At 37.4% G+C, this 12,456-nt stretch overlaps 1 protein-coding gene across 3 annotated transcripts in view; it reads right to left on the minus strand.

The window, feature by feature from the left end:
* The window catches only part of WDR37 (WD repeat domain 37), a 43,354-nt gene that overhangs the window by 28,160 nt on the left and 2,738 nt on the right, over nucleotides 1-12,456 (minus strand). The window contains exons 2-6 of one of the 3 annotated variants that reach the window (XM_041408588.1): nucleotides 9,675-9,706; nucleotides 5,664-5,841; nucleotides 3,012-3,108; nucleotides 1,175-1,270; nucleotides 814-878 (exon numbers count right to left, since the gene is read on the minus strand). In XM_041408588.1, coding sequence (XP_041264522.1) covers nucleotides 814-878; nucleotides 1,175-1,270; nucleotides 3,012-3,108; nucleotides 5,664-5,801 — 396 coding nt within the window. In that variant the 5' untranslated portion in view covers nucleotides 5,802-5,841; nucleotides 9,675-9,706. Of the gene's footprint in view, nucleotides 1-813; nucleotides 879-1,174; nucleotides 1,271-3,011; nucleotides 3,109-5,663; nucleotides 5,842-9,037; nucleotides 9,056-9,674; nucleotides 9,707-12,456 lie in introns of those variants that run through there. The other 2 variants (XM_041408589.1, XM_041408586.1) reach the window with 2 other exon arrangements.

Here is a 12,456-nt window from a genome sequence, read left to right on the forward strand (position 1 = left end):
CTTTCATACTTAAGAGAAGGCATTTCCAAGACACCTACACCACGTATCAGCCTGCATTACAGGTCACCACAGAGCTGCCTATACAGCTGGCTGACATACCAGATTCCACTGTGGTTTCCTCACATTTTATTTAACCTTAATAATGTATCATTAAATGACTCTGATATAGAGAAAAAAAAACAGCAGCAGGTAAACTCTCTGCAAAAATTGAAAAAGAGGAGAGAGTGAGGGAAACAAAAATACTAGGCTGATGCAGATGTACAAAATGAAAAGCATCAGAAAGGTTAACAGTGCCAGTACACCAAGGGAAAAAACATCACTAGCTACTGATGAGCAAGACTTGCAACATAAAGGAAACAAATTGTTCTAGTCTCATAGCTAAAAATAAAAATTATTTTAAAAAGGAACATGTAATAGTACACATAGAGGCGCCTACTTAAATCCCCATTTCAACTGCAATACCCAAATCTTTATTCAGAAATCCACTAGCAAGTTCTCTATTTCCCTCAGAAACAGAATTTTTTTTTTAGTTCTGTTTACAAAACAGCACTCCCACATACACAAGTGCACACTCTCTCCCGTCCAACATCCCTTCTTCAAAAAAGGTAATTATTGTAACAATATCATATGGTATGGTTGAAGTAATGGGTCATTGATGAATCCAAGATAAACATACTGCTCCTTAGGAGGCAGATTTACTTACAGACCAGCACTACCCAGCTAAAGAAACCCCAATTTACAACTTAAAACACAGTCACATTAGTTGCACATGGATGCACACATGGATGAGTAGAGATTTAATTTGTCTCATACCTTGCTAGTAGATGCCTTGTAAGTTGTCTTTAATTTCTGAGAAAGCTGACTGGTACTATGACTGGCTGTTGAGACAAATAAATTCAAAGATAATTCAAATACAGCATCAGCTTGTTCGTACAAGTATTAATTCCTATCAGCAACATTCTAAGTTTTGGTCAACAAAGTACAAAAAAAGTGGATTCAAAAATACTGGTTTAAGAAAAATAAATTCAAAGGAAGATATTTCAAATACAGCATTAGCTTGTTTGTACAAGTAACTGGTATTAATTCCTATCAGCAACATTCTAAGTTTTGGTCAACAAAGTACAAAAAAGTGGATTCAAAAATACTGGTTTAGGATTCTTTGTGGCTCTCTTACCTTTTGTTTTCAGTTGTCCTTTGCTCAGTTCAGCACCATCAATTGTCTGTCCTTCACCCGCTAAGCGCTCATTCAGGGTATCAATCTCCCTACGCACTAACAAATCCAGAAATCCACATTACTACAAAAAACTGACTATCATTAATAACAGCATTAACATACTATTTCAGAACTGCTGTGGTTAGTAAGTAAGCTATTTTATGCTAAGGAGAGGAAAGGAGATGAACTGGGATTTTATAAAAGCAGGTCTCACTAAGACATAAAGCAAGACTCATGCTGAATTTTCCAGAGATCAACCTTGACCCAGATTCTGCATGAAGTATTGGTGGCTTCTAATTACTCTTACTAATAAATGAGGCTAAGGTTTAACAAAACCATTTCTGTGAAATACATGGCCCATCTGTATTGAATTAAATCCAGCAGAAGACAGAAAACTTGTGGCACCATAAATATTTTAGCCACAGAATGAGCACATCCTTTCTTAACACAGGTTATATCAATCACAAAATAGCATTCTCCCTGAATACTTGTCTACTACTAGAGTCTCAGAGGAAACGTAATGCTGCAAATTACTATTTTTTATACTTTGGAATTTATTTTTTAAAAAAGTTCTGTGTACAGTAACTCCTGCACTACCATAGGAATTAGACCAGGAACAAAAAATATTAGATTCAGCATGAGAACAGAAAAATTTGGAAATTGTCAGGGGGTTGAAAAGAGATAACAATCATGACTAGAGCTGTGAGGTGAAGAAAGTAGATAAAGAAATGGAAATGGAAAAGAAGGAAAATAATCATACTCTGGAAGGTACAAATCCACCACTTGTTTTCTGACAAGCATTTCTGAAGGCTGGGAGGGAAATTCTACTCTTCTTGCTACCAGCCAACTTCTCAGCAGGAGGCTGAGGATTCAGTTGTGCAATTTGTCACTAAAAAATGCATACTTTTGATGATAGCCTTTAACCAAAACAATCACAGGTTTTAAGAGAATAAAAAACCCAGAACATGTCAAAAAAGCAGGCAAGAATTTTTAACTTTTTTTTTTTTTGTAATGTGAGTGCCTGGTTTAACTGTGGGAACTGATTAGGTCTGGAAAAAAAATTGACTTGGACCAAAATCAGACATATTCCACAATTCAGAATCCAAGCCAATGTAACACAAAATTCCAGCAAGGGAGGCTTGACTGTATAGACCTGTGTTACTTAACTTGGGATCCTCTTACATCAGCTTGGATCACTTACATTATCAGACAACTGTTATCAAACAAATCTCTTTTTAAGATAACACCTGGAATTTTTATCTCACTGCTTGACTTCAAAACTCCTGAACAGCTGCAGGTGCTGGTTATGCAATGTGTAAGTAGTTGAATCCAAAAGCACCCCATTTTACACTTTTTCAAGCAAGTAGGTTTTCCAAATTTATTTACTAATACTACATCTACTAATCAAATTTATCTACTAATACTACATCTACTACATTTACTAATACTACTACTACAATAAAAATTACGCCTGTAATTATAAAACAAAGCAAAAAACTTCAAAGGCTGGATGGAGTTTCTGGAGATTAACATAACCAGAGCCTACAATAATAAGGAGACAGACCCTTCACTAGCTTTGACAGACATCAATTCCCACTGCTTGCACCAAAGAGCTAAGAAAGTGATTTTTCTGAAAAGGTGCAAACTCCATCTTTGGCTACAAGTTCAGAACAACTACTAAACTGCCCACAGAACAGCTACACTAATTATACTATAATATCCAATATAAGTGTTTTAATTAGTGTTACTTCAACCTAAATACAAACAATTCAAGTTGGAGAAAAAAATAGATACTCACATTCCAAATTTTCAATATACAAGTTTTCAAATTCCCGCTCTATTTGTCCAAAAAGTTCAAGGAGTGTATTCCGGACAGCAGATGGCAACTTAGAATCCTAGGAGGCAAAATATTGGGGGTTATATTTTTCTTTACATCTATTTAATACAATTACTCTTCAGTCTTGAACTGATTTTAACAGCTATCTCCATGTCCTAGCAAGGAGGCTGCTAGTGTAGAACACAAAACAAATAACTCTGTGCATCATAGAGTTATTCATTTTATATATTCTTTCGCTTTCAAGGGATATAATTCAAATCACCTATGGTATTTGTTTTGGTTTTCTTTACTAGAGAAAAATTATAAAAATCAAGATGCATGTACAATTACTTTTAAAAAACAAAGTGAGGAAAAAAATTCTTTTTAATATGAGTATGTTTCCAGTTCAAGAAAAAAGAATACCTTTGTTTGATAAAGTAATTCAAAAATTGACTATGCAATGGGTTAGAAAGCTGTAAACATAATGCATCTTATTACCAAAGCTTAAGACAAACTAAAATTTTAAATGTATTTTTAACATTTACCTACTTTTATCACTAACCATAACTAAGTGTGAAGAAAACTACAATTTCTAATCCTTCCCTCCTCAGATATTACTCGAGAAATCTATTCTTCAGTTGCTTGTAGATCAATAAATTGGCTTACTACACTTACTGTCTACCTAGATAGCCAGCTATAAACTTCTTTTTAAAAAAAGTTTCCACTTAACTGAGTCACCTTCCGCCACAGCCCCGGGAATTGTCTGCAGGCACAGCGGGAAGGGCCCGCCATGACCCTGGCTGTGTAAGTTATTTCCCAAGTTTAAAGAGGGAGCAAGAGAAACCACTCATAGCCATGACACAGAGCACACCTGCTTTGTGCACAATTTTAGACAGGTTCACAGCTGGTTTAAGCGGTGGCACTGTGCTGGAAGAAGTGGGACCATGCTCCTTAAGCCCCTCTACATCATTCCTTTCTTCATCTGCCTCTCCCTTGATTAAACAAAAATACTGAATACATTAAACACTATTAAAAGAAACACTGAAGTTAGAACAATTATTTCAATTACCCAATAATTTCACACAGCAAGGTTATGGAAGAAACTAACTTATCCAACAACTTTTGCAACTAAAAAGGAGATGTAGAAAAGTTTTTCAAACCATTTCTCAAAGCCCACAAGTATAAACAAATCTAAACTTGTAATGAAGTAACCAAAAGAGTAAAATGCATTCACTTCCTGTGCTCTGTTTAAAGTTAGCATTGTTTAAAACAGCTTATTAAAACAGCATGTAATAATGTTATCTCTTTATCTGCAGAAGTCCTTAGCTAGATCTCATGAGGTTTACAGCTCCACTGTGAAGGGGCACTAATACTGCCTACCAGATAGAATCTGCCACCTAGCTGCTCAAGGTCAACAAAATCCAACAAAATGATAGATAAAACATTTTTAGCATCTATGCATGACAGTCTAATACACTTAGAGTTTGCTTAGAAATACAAAAACAGCTTAATATTTTGGTTTACTATGCAGGGGTGACAGCATATCTTGACCTCTCAGCTGCCCTTCATGCCTTTCCTGAAGTAAGGCTGCAGTAGTTACAAATGCATGAAGAGTTTTCTATCCAAATACTTGATTCTCCAACTTCTACATGACTAGAAGCAACAACCTAAGCTCTGTTAATTCCCAGAAAACTAATGCTGTGATTTACTGAATAATAGATTTAATTAAAATAAAACAGTCATAACACTGAGAAAACACCAGGTTTTCCCTTCAGCATATCTGCAGTGTGAGGTTTCTCGTAGCCAAATTCCATTTGTATTTCAAACCGTCTCATAAAAATCAAGTTTTGCATCACCTTTGCTAGTCCCACACTAACACTGTGTAGTCAATTTGACAATAAATACTTTTTAATCAATTAATTAATTAATACTTTTACTTTGCCGGTACTGCTTCTGACAGAAGCCTTACCTACAAGTAATCTCAGAACTTTTAGGTGCAACATTCCAAGTCCAGATTGCACCCACTACACTGGCGTGATTAAGAAAGCTACAGAAGCAGTGGCTGCCGTTCCTTCCCTTAAATTTAATCCCAGAATAGCACACCTTCATTTGAGCCAAACAAGAAAAAACCCACACAAATAAAAATCTGAGTTAGCTCACACTTCTGTCAGGCAGGCAGTATTTGTTTACTTTATGGAAAGGAATGCAGAACAGCATTCCAACTAATATTTTCCCTATCAGAGACATCATAAGAAGTATTTGGTTTATTCACATTTCTGGATTGCTACTATTCCAAACGCAAACTTATAAAAGCAAGAATCAATCTTGACCTTTTTCTTTTGCAGGTGGGAGGGAGAGGTTGCAGTGAATAAACAGGCTGGGGTTTACACTGTTTTATGGCTTGATAATTCACCTAAGAAAACACCGAAGCTGATAAACTCCACAGGTCTCAACACAACCTGAAACACTGTCAACATTCACATCAATGATCTCCAAAGGCAGTGAGCACTTACGAGCAACAAAATCTGCTGTTCCTGCAGCTCTACTGGACATATTTCAATATTTAGGTTTGTTTAGCTTCTCCCCATAGGGAACACATAAGGAAGTGATGCGAGCCCCCAAGTACCACCTTACCTGCCCTTCCAACATGTCTCTCTGCAGTCCCGCCCGCTCCTGCTCGGAGCTGTTGGTTCTCCGGATGGAAAGGCTGTGTGATTTACGTTTCTGCTTTGCTTGGCGAGCAGATGCACAGCTTCCACTTTCTATTGGCATTACTTCAAAAAAACAGCTTCACAGAGGCTCCTATGATAAACTAAGGACAAGCATCATACATTACAAATTGCTTTGCCAAACGAACCGCTATTTAAATATTTTTCTCAAAATGGAAGTATTTAGTTCTACTAAACTTTGGAGTTGTTTGGGTTGTCATTAAAAAGAAGAGATCCCTCTTACTTACAGCTGTTCTTCAAACAACATTAAGTTCAAAACCATATGCATATATGTAAATAGAATGGAATTGCTTCTGCGTTATTTATTCATTAGCTAACAAACCTCCACAAAAGAAAAATAAATTCCACTTCCTTGCTCATTTTGGAGAACACCAGCAGAGACAGCCCCAAAATGCTTCCAGGAAACAACTATTATGCATACTATAGTTAACTGAAATGCATGCAAAATTAAAACCCAGCTGGAAAATGAAAGCAAACATGGTAATTTAGGGACACTGTCAGGTTAAAAATGTATTATTCAACTTTAAGCACTGCTATACAAAATTTAACAGAAGTCCTTGTTTAGAATTAGGCAGAAATTAATTTTCATGACATAAGTTCTGAAAACTACTTTCCACCATTTTTGGCAGCTCATGGTTTCACTTCCCTTAATAATGAAAATGCCCATGAATTTATGAGAGTAGTGAAAGTGCATCCGACTTAACAGGCTGCTGGTGATGTGGTTCATTTCTGTCCCCTTGATAAAGCCAAATATATGCATTTCAATACGCCTAACACCACCTGACAGTATCACCAAACAGTATTACCATGTATGAGCTACTGCTTCCCCTCTTTAAGAAAAATCAAATTATGTCTGATTTATTGCATAAATGTGGAGAATATATATGAAAAATCAAATTATGTTTGATTGCATAAATATGGAGAATACGTTTTTGACTGTCAAAATCTTATTTTTGCAAATATTTAATTATTGGATTTGTTTAATTTAAACCAAACATTCAACAGAAATTAATTTTTGTTTCATGAGGTACCAGTTGTTAAACATTTCAAATATTTCAGGATTGACTGCCCAAAATTTTTCAATCATGCACAATGAGAACAAAATAAAAATTCATTCTCCAGCATAAATCATTTCTGAAACAACAATTAAAACTTAAAATAGGTACAATAATCTGCAGAGAAATAGGAGAGCAGAGTTGGCAAAGCTAACCAGGCAACTGAGCTTCCTTTTACACAAGTTGATCAGAGAAAATTTAAACCAAACCCAGGGCCACTTCCAATTTAAGATCCGCCAACACGCTGGATCTCACGCTAGGAATGAGCACCATGGCTATTAACAAGAGCAGGCATTAACCAGTTCAGGAGTTTGACATGGTGTTTCCAACTTTCTAACAGATCATATAGCCAAGGAAAGCATATCTTACTAAAAACACTGTATGCACTGTGACTAACAAGAGCTTGAAATCTCTTTTGGGTTTTATATCACAAAATGAAAATGTATAAAGATACAGATATTAGTATCAAAAATTAGATTAGATTTAGTTAAGATTTTAATGCCCATCCATCCTTATTAAAAAACCTGATATTTTAATTAGCTTCTGGAAGAACCGTGTTCCAGTAACCTGACACCAATTCCATAGTGAATCTAAAATAAAATTTACGTTGCACCAGTGACCTGTACTGTACTAAATTTTATTTTTCATATCCTCTGGATTCCACAGAGTCCTCCCCTGCACCTAATCCCATCAGAGCTTTTTATGTGTGATTAATCAGTAGTAACTAAATAGCTATAGTCACAAATTACAGAGACTAGAAAAAACTACCATTGAGTGGTTCCCTATTTGCCTAAATTCTGCTATTCACTGTGGCTAGATTCCTCTACAAAATTTTTTAGAAGTCCATCCCATAAACAGTTACTGCCAATTTTCTGGGCTTCACTAAGTACCTTCCTGTTCATGGACATATGGTCAAGAATGAGGAACAGGTTTTCCATGCTCATCACATTTCTATTTCTTTTCAAAAGAGGATCAGATCCCAAGCACACACATATATATATATATATCTTCTCCCCTCTTCCACCCTGCTTTCTAGCTCACTTGGGAACCACTCTTTCAATGGCTTTCAGTTACCATATTCTGCAGTTTGGGGTTACATTTTAAGGCCAGAAGCATCAGTGTGCACACAGGTAGATTTGTTAAGACAATTTTATCCATACACAGAGCTACATATAATCCCATAAATCCATTAACACCATTTCATTTAAGATCTGGGGGCAGAGGAGTGTAAAAACATCAAAAGACAATTTCTAATCCCTGCCAGATGTGGCTCCTGAACTGTTAGACACTAGATGTTAATGTGGCTTATGCCTTACAAGCCACTGTTTTAACTATGTTAGTTTCACTTGCCCTTTCTGCCAAACGACTTCATTTTGGAGGACACTACCGAGCAATATCCTTTTTTTAGTAGAATGATTTGCATTGGAAGGGACCTTTAAAGGGCATCTAGTCACATTCCTCTGCAATGGGCAGGGACATCTTTATCTGCATCAGGTTGCTCAGAGCCCTGTCCAACCTGACCTTGAATGTTTCCACGGGTGGGGCATCCATTGCCTCTCTGGCCAGCCTGTGCCCATGTTTCACCACACTCACCGTAAAAAATTCTTCCTTCTATTTAACCTCAATCTACCCTCTTTCAGGTTAAAATCATTACCCCTTGTCATATCACTATAGTCCCTGGTAATGTCTCTCTTTCTCCAAAGTTCCCTTTAAGTATTGAAAGACCCGGACAAGGTGTCCCCAGAAAATCCTCTTGGGCTAAAACCCCCACCTCTCTCAGATTTTTTTTCACAGAAGAGGTTTGCAGCACACTGATAATTTTTGTGGCTCTTCTCTGGACTAGCTCTAACAGGTCCACATCTTCTTGTGCCACTGCCAGCATGCACACATTTCTGCCTCATGTCTGGTTTTTCATGCCCCAATACCCCCAGGTCCCTCTCTGCTCTCAATCCATTCACCCTCCAGCCTGCACTGATACTGGGGACTGCTCCAGCCCAAGGTACAGGACCTTGCAGTTGGCCCTGTTGAACTTCATGAGGTTTGCATGGGCCCACTCCTGAAGCCTGTCATGGTCCCTCTGGGTGCTATCCCTTCCCTCAGTGAATCAACTGCAGCACTCAGCACCACCACCCGCAGATTTGGCAGCTATACGCTCTAGCACACAGAATTTAAAGGGACACAGTCATATGCATGAGATTACACCTTTACAGAGTGAAATTCTCACGTTCTCTACGTAGAAGTTTCCACTTTGGCAGCTCGTGAGCAAACGGAGCAGACTGGGTAGGAATCACGGCCGTCACTGTCTCTGTTTGGTAGCAGCACTTCACCTGCAGCCAGTGTCACTGCCAGGGACTGCCCTCTCCTCATGCAGCAGCATGACACACCACCCATGCACGTTCTGGAGAGGGCAAACATGCAGCTGTTCCCAGGCTCGGCAGGAGGGTGCACACAGCCACAGCAAAGCTGAAACCAAAGAGGCCACAAGCAGGCATGTGCATACAGAGGATGGCAAGGAGAAGTTAAGGGGAATAGCTTCACTGCCTTTAATATTATTGTTCTGAATCCCACCAAACAGCCTTACAAACTTTGAGTAATGGAGCAATAATCAATGAGTTTTTTTAGAAAAAGGATTTCAATTCAGTTTTAAAATAGTGACAGTGTCCCTTTAAATATTAACTTCACTTTGATAATTTCAGGACTCTTCTGATTCTAATTGCAGCAGTAAGAAGCTATAGGTTTTTCAAGAGTAGATTTCACAAAACAGATCCTTGGCAATATGATGCTAAAAAAAAATAGGTGCTCATTTCTAGCAGTTACCTGATTCCCCTTATTATGTAAGGTTTTCAAACAATGAAAATTACCTGTCCAGAATATCAGTGTCATGTTACATATCCTATGAAAACCATATTAAATATTGATTAGTGAAACAGTCAGTAGTACACAAACCAGTCAAAGTCTTTCAATTCTTTGAAACTTTCGTAGTTAGAACACACCAGACAGCAGGAAAGGGGGGATGAGGGAAAACAAATACAAATCAAGGCTAGACACCAAATCCCAGTGAAACCAAGTAAGAAAAAAGTGCTTCAAAACAATCCATTATATATTATTAGCCAGATATAGTTAATCTTAACTTTCAAGTGTTCCAAATGGGTTCTGAAAAGAAAAATTCACTAAGGTCACTTTCCTTCTAGTCAGTAATGCCCCAAGTAGGATGGGAAAAACCACCAAGAAGTACTGGAATCTTGCTTCCTGAATAAAATGAAGCTAAAAATTAGCAATCAAGCATAAAAAAGGCTGAACAAATGTACTTTCTGAGAAAAAAGGGAGAGGGGGAGAAAGAGGAAGCATATTGTATTACTAAACTATTTTCACTAAGGGTGGCAGTTCACAAGTACTGTATTACTAAGAAGTGAGATTAAGAGACATACTGAGCTATTCTGCTCAATCATTTTGGAAAACACTCCATTTGCATAGACTTCACACAATGATCTGTCAAAGACTCGAGAGAACCTTTCTAGCAATATAAATCTGCAGAAGTAGGGGAGTAAAAGATGTTCCAGAAAACATCTACACCACAGGTGGTTACTACTTGCTGAATGCAAAGATACTCCGGTATTTCAGATATGCTGTTTAATTAAACTCACAGGATGTTTTACAGTGTGTTAAATTAAAGTTCCACCACCTACCTTTCTGTAACAGATGTACTCAGTCACAGGAAATATTTCATCAGAGTAACAGTAAAGAGCAGATGTGTAACCAATTACTGTTTTAGTCAGCTACAACAGAGAAACAGGACAACAAAGAGTGCACACACTGGCCTTTCCAGACTTAAAAACTCACTGCAGCAGTAACTAATTGTACTTGCCTACTTCTGCCCTTGAACACAGAACAAGAAGGCTGCTGAAAGGAAAGAATTCCTGGGGTATGCATGTTGCTGAAGCCAGGGAGAAAAGCTGTGCTCTGCTGTCAGAGCACAGACAGAACGGCTACAGTATTGCATTTCCTTTTTTGTTCATTCAAGACAACACACAAGTCTGTAAAGGGAAAGCACCAGGAAGATTCAGCAACATCTTCTCCAACATCTCCCTGCTCCATTTTCTTTAGAGTTTAGAAATAGCAACAGTTACTATTTAAATGATTGTGTTAAATGAAAAAAAAAAAAACCATATAATTTTAGTGTATTTGTGTGTGCTTAAACATCTTCATCTCATGTCTCCCATTTTCAAACATGGCTTAGAAGAAAATTTCTGTGTATCCTACATAAAACACAAAGACATTTTACAATAGTAATTATTGTCTAGCGCAGCATTAAAACCTTACAATACAAAGATGCCCATTAATGCAGGGGAATGTGTGGGTTTGGGGCTTTTTTTTCACAAAGCAGGGAGGGAAAACAGAAAGAGAGGAGAATTATTACAGTTATTAGGTTCTTAATTACATGGAACTCAGTTTGACAGCATTATTCATGAGTTAAGGGAATTTAAGTATCAACATATGCCACTACACTCTTTTATTAATATGCAAAGAAATCAAATTTAAAGGAGTAAAACTTCCATTTTGAGGTCTTCATTGAACAATTTGCTTCAGTGATGCTGTACATTCAAGTGCCATTAATTCAATGCAAGCTGCAAGACTACAGCACACCTGAGAAAGATGAGGCTAAACAGACTGCTTAGTAAGACTAGCTGTTTTGCTAAAGGTAAATATTTAGGAAACAAAACCATTCTGGATCATCAGAGATAATGCTAGAAACACTAATGAGAGTGCTCAAACCTTGTGAAATCCACTCAAGCACTATAACATTGATTTTTCTTTTTCTATATTTAGTGCAGCCTTCTTTCAAATGAAACTGCATGTTCCTCGAAATGCAGAAGGGAAAGCACGCATCCACCACTGAAGGTGACAACCTCCTTTCAACAGAAAGCAGAGTAAAGAAGCAGCACCAATAAATTTGAAGTATGTTATACAGCTGAAATCAAGGATAAAAATTTTAAAACATTAGTGAGTACCTACTCTAAGCAAGCTTCTAACACCAACATCCAAATGTAAGCCAGCCCAGTTTTGCAGCTAGCAAGCTTTGATCTTGCTAATTCAACTATGTCAGCAAATGCTGCAGTCACACCAAAATGCAGGGCTGACCCAGCCTGCCATACAGTCTGCTAAAGCAAAAAATGTTACTCTCACCACATTACCTAATACTAAACAACAATAATTAGCACACTTGGATTTATTTTTAATTTTTTTTTAAATATAGTAGAAACCTTCCTGGGTCCACTCATAATCACCAGAATAAGACCTATTTAGTGAAACTGCTGATGTCCTGAAAGCTTCCCTTGGAGACCCATGCCACCTGTGCTCACTGAGGGTGCTCATTGTTTCAACTAGTTTAAATGGTGCAAGGTACAATATAATCTTATGTTCAACACTAGTTAGTAACCTATCAGTATATATTGCACCTTCTTTTACTTAGAGGTATTGATGAACTGACTTTATTGAAGAGTTCAACAGACAGCATCAGGTCCTGCTAAATTACTTACAGCTAGTAACTCCTAAAATATGTTTGAAGGGTACTTTATTTCCTCAGCTGTTTCACAGACACTGCAGCTCCCATTTCTGTATTGGCAAATCCCTAACAGCCTAGAA

This window comes from Onychostruthus taczanowskii, unplaced genomic scaffold (genome assembly GCF_017590055.1).
Source record: "Onychostruthus taczanowskii isolate IOZ18803 unplaced genomic scaffold, ASM1759005v1 scaffold3, whole genome shotgun sequence".
In the NCBI taxonomy this organism is placed as follows: Eukaryota; Metazoa; Chordata; class Aves; order Passeriformes; family Passeridae; genus Onychostruthus; species Onychostruthus taczanowskii.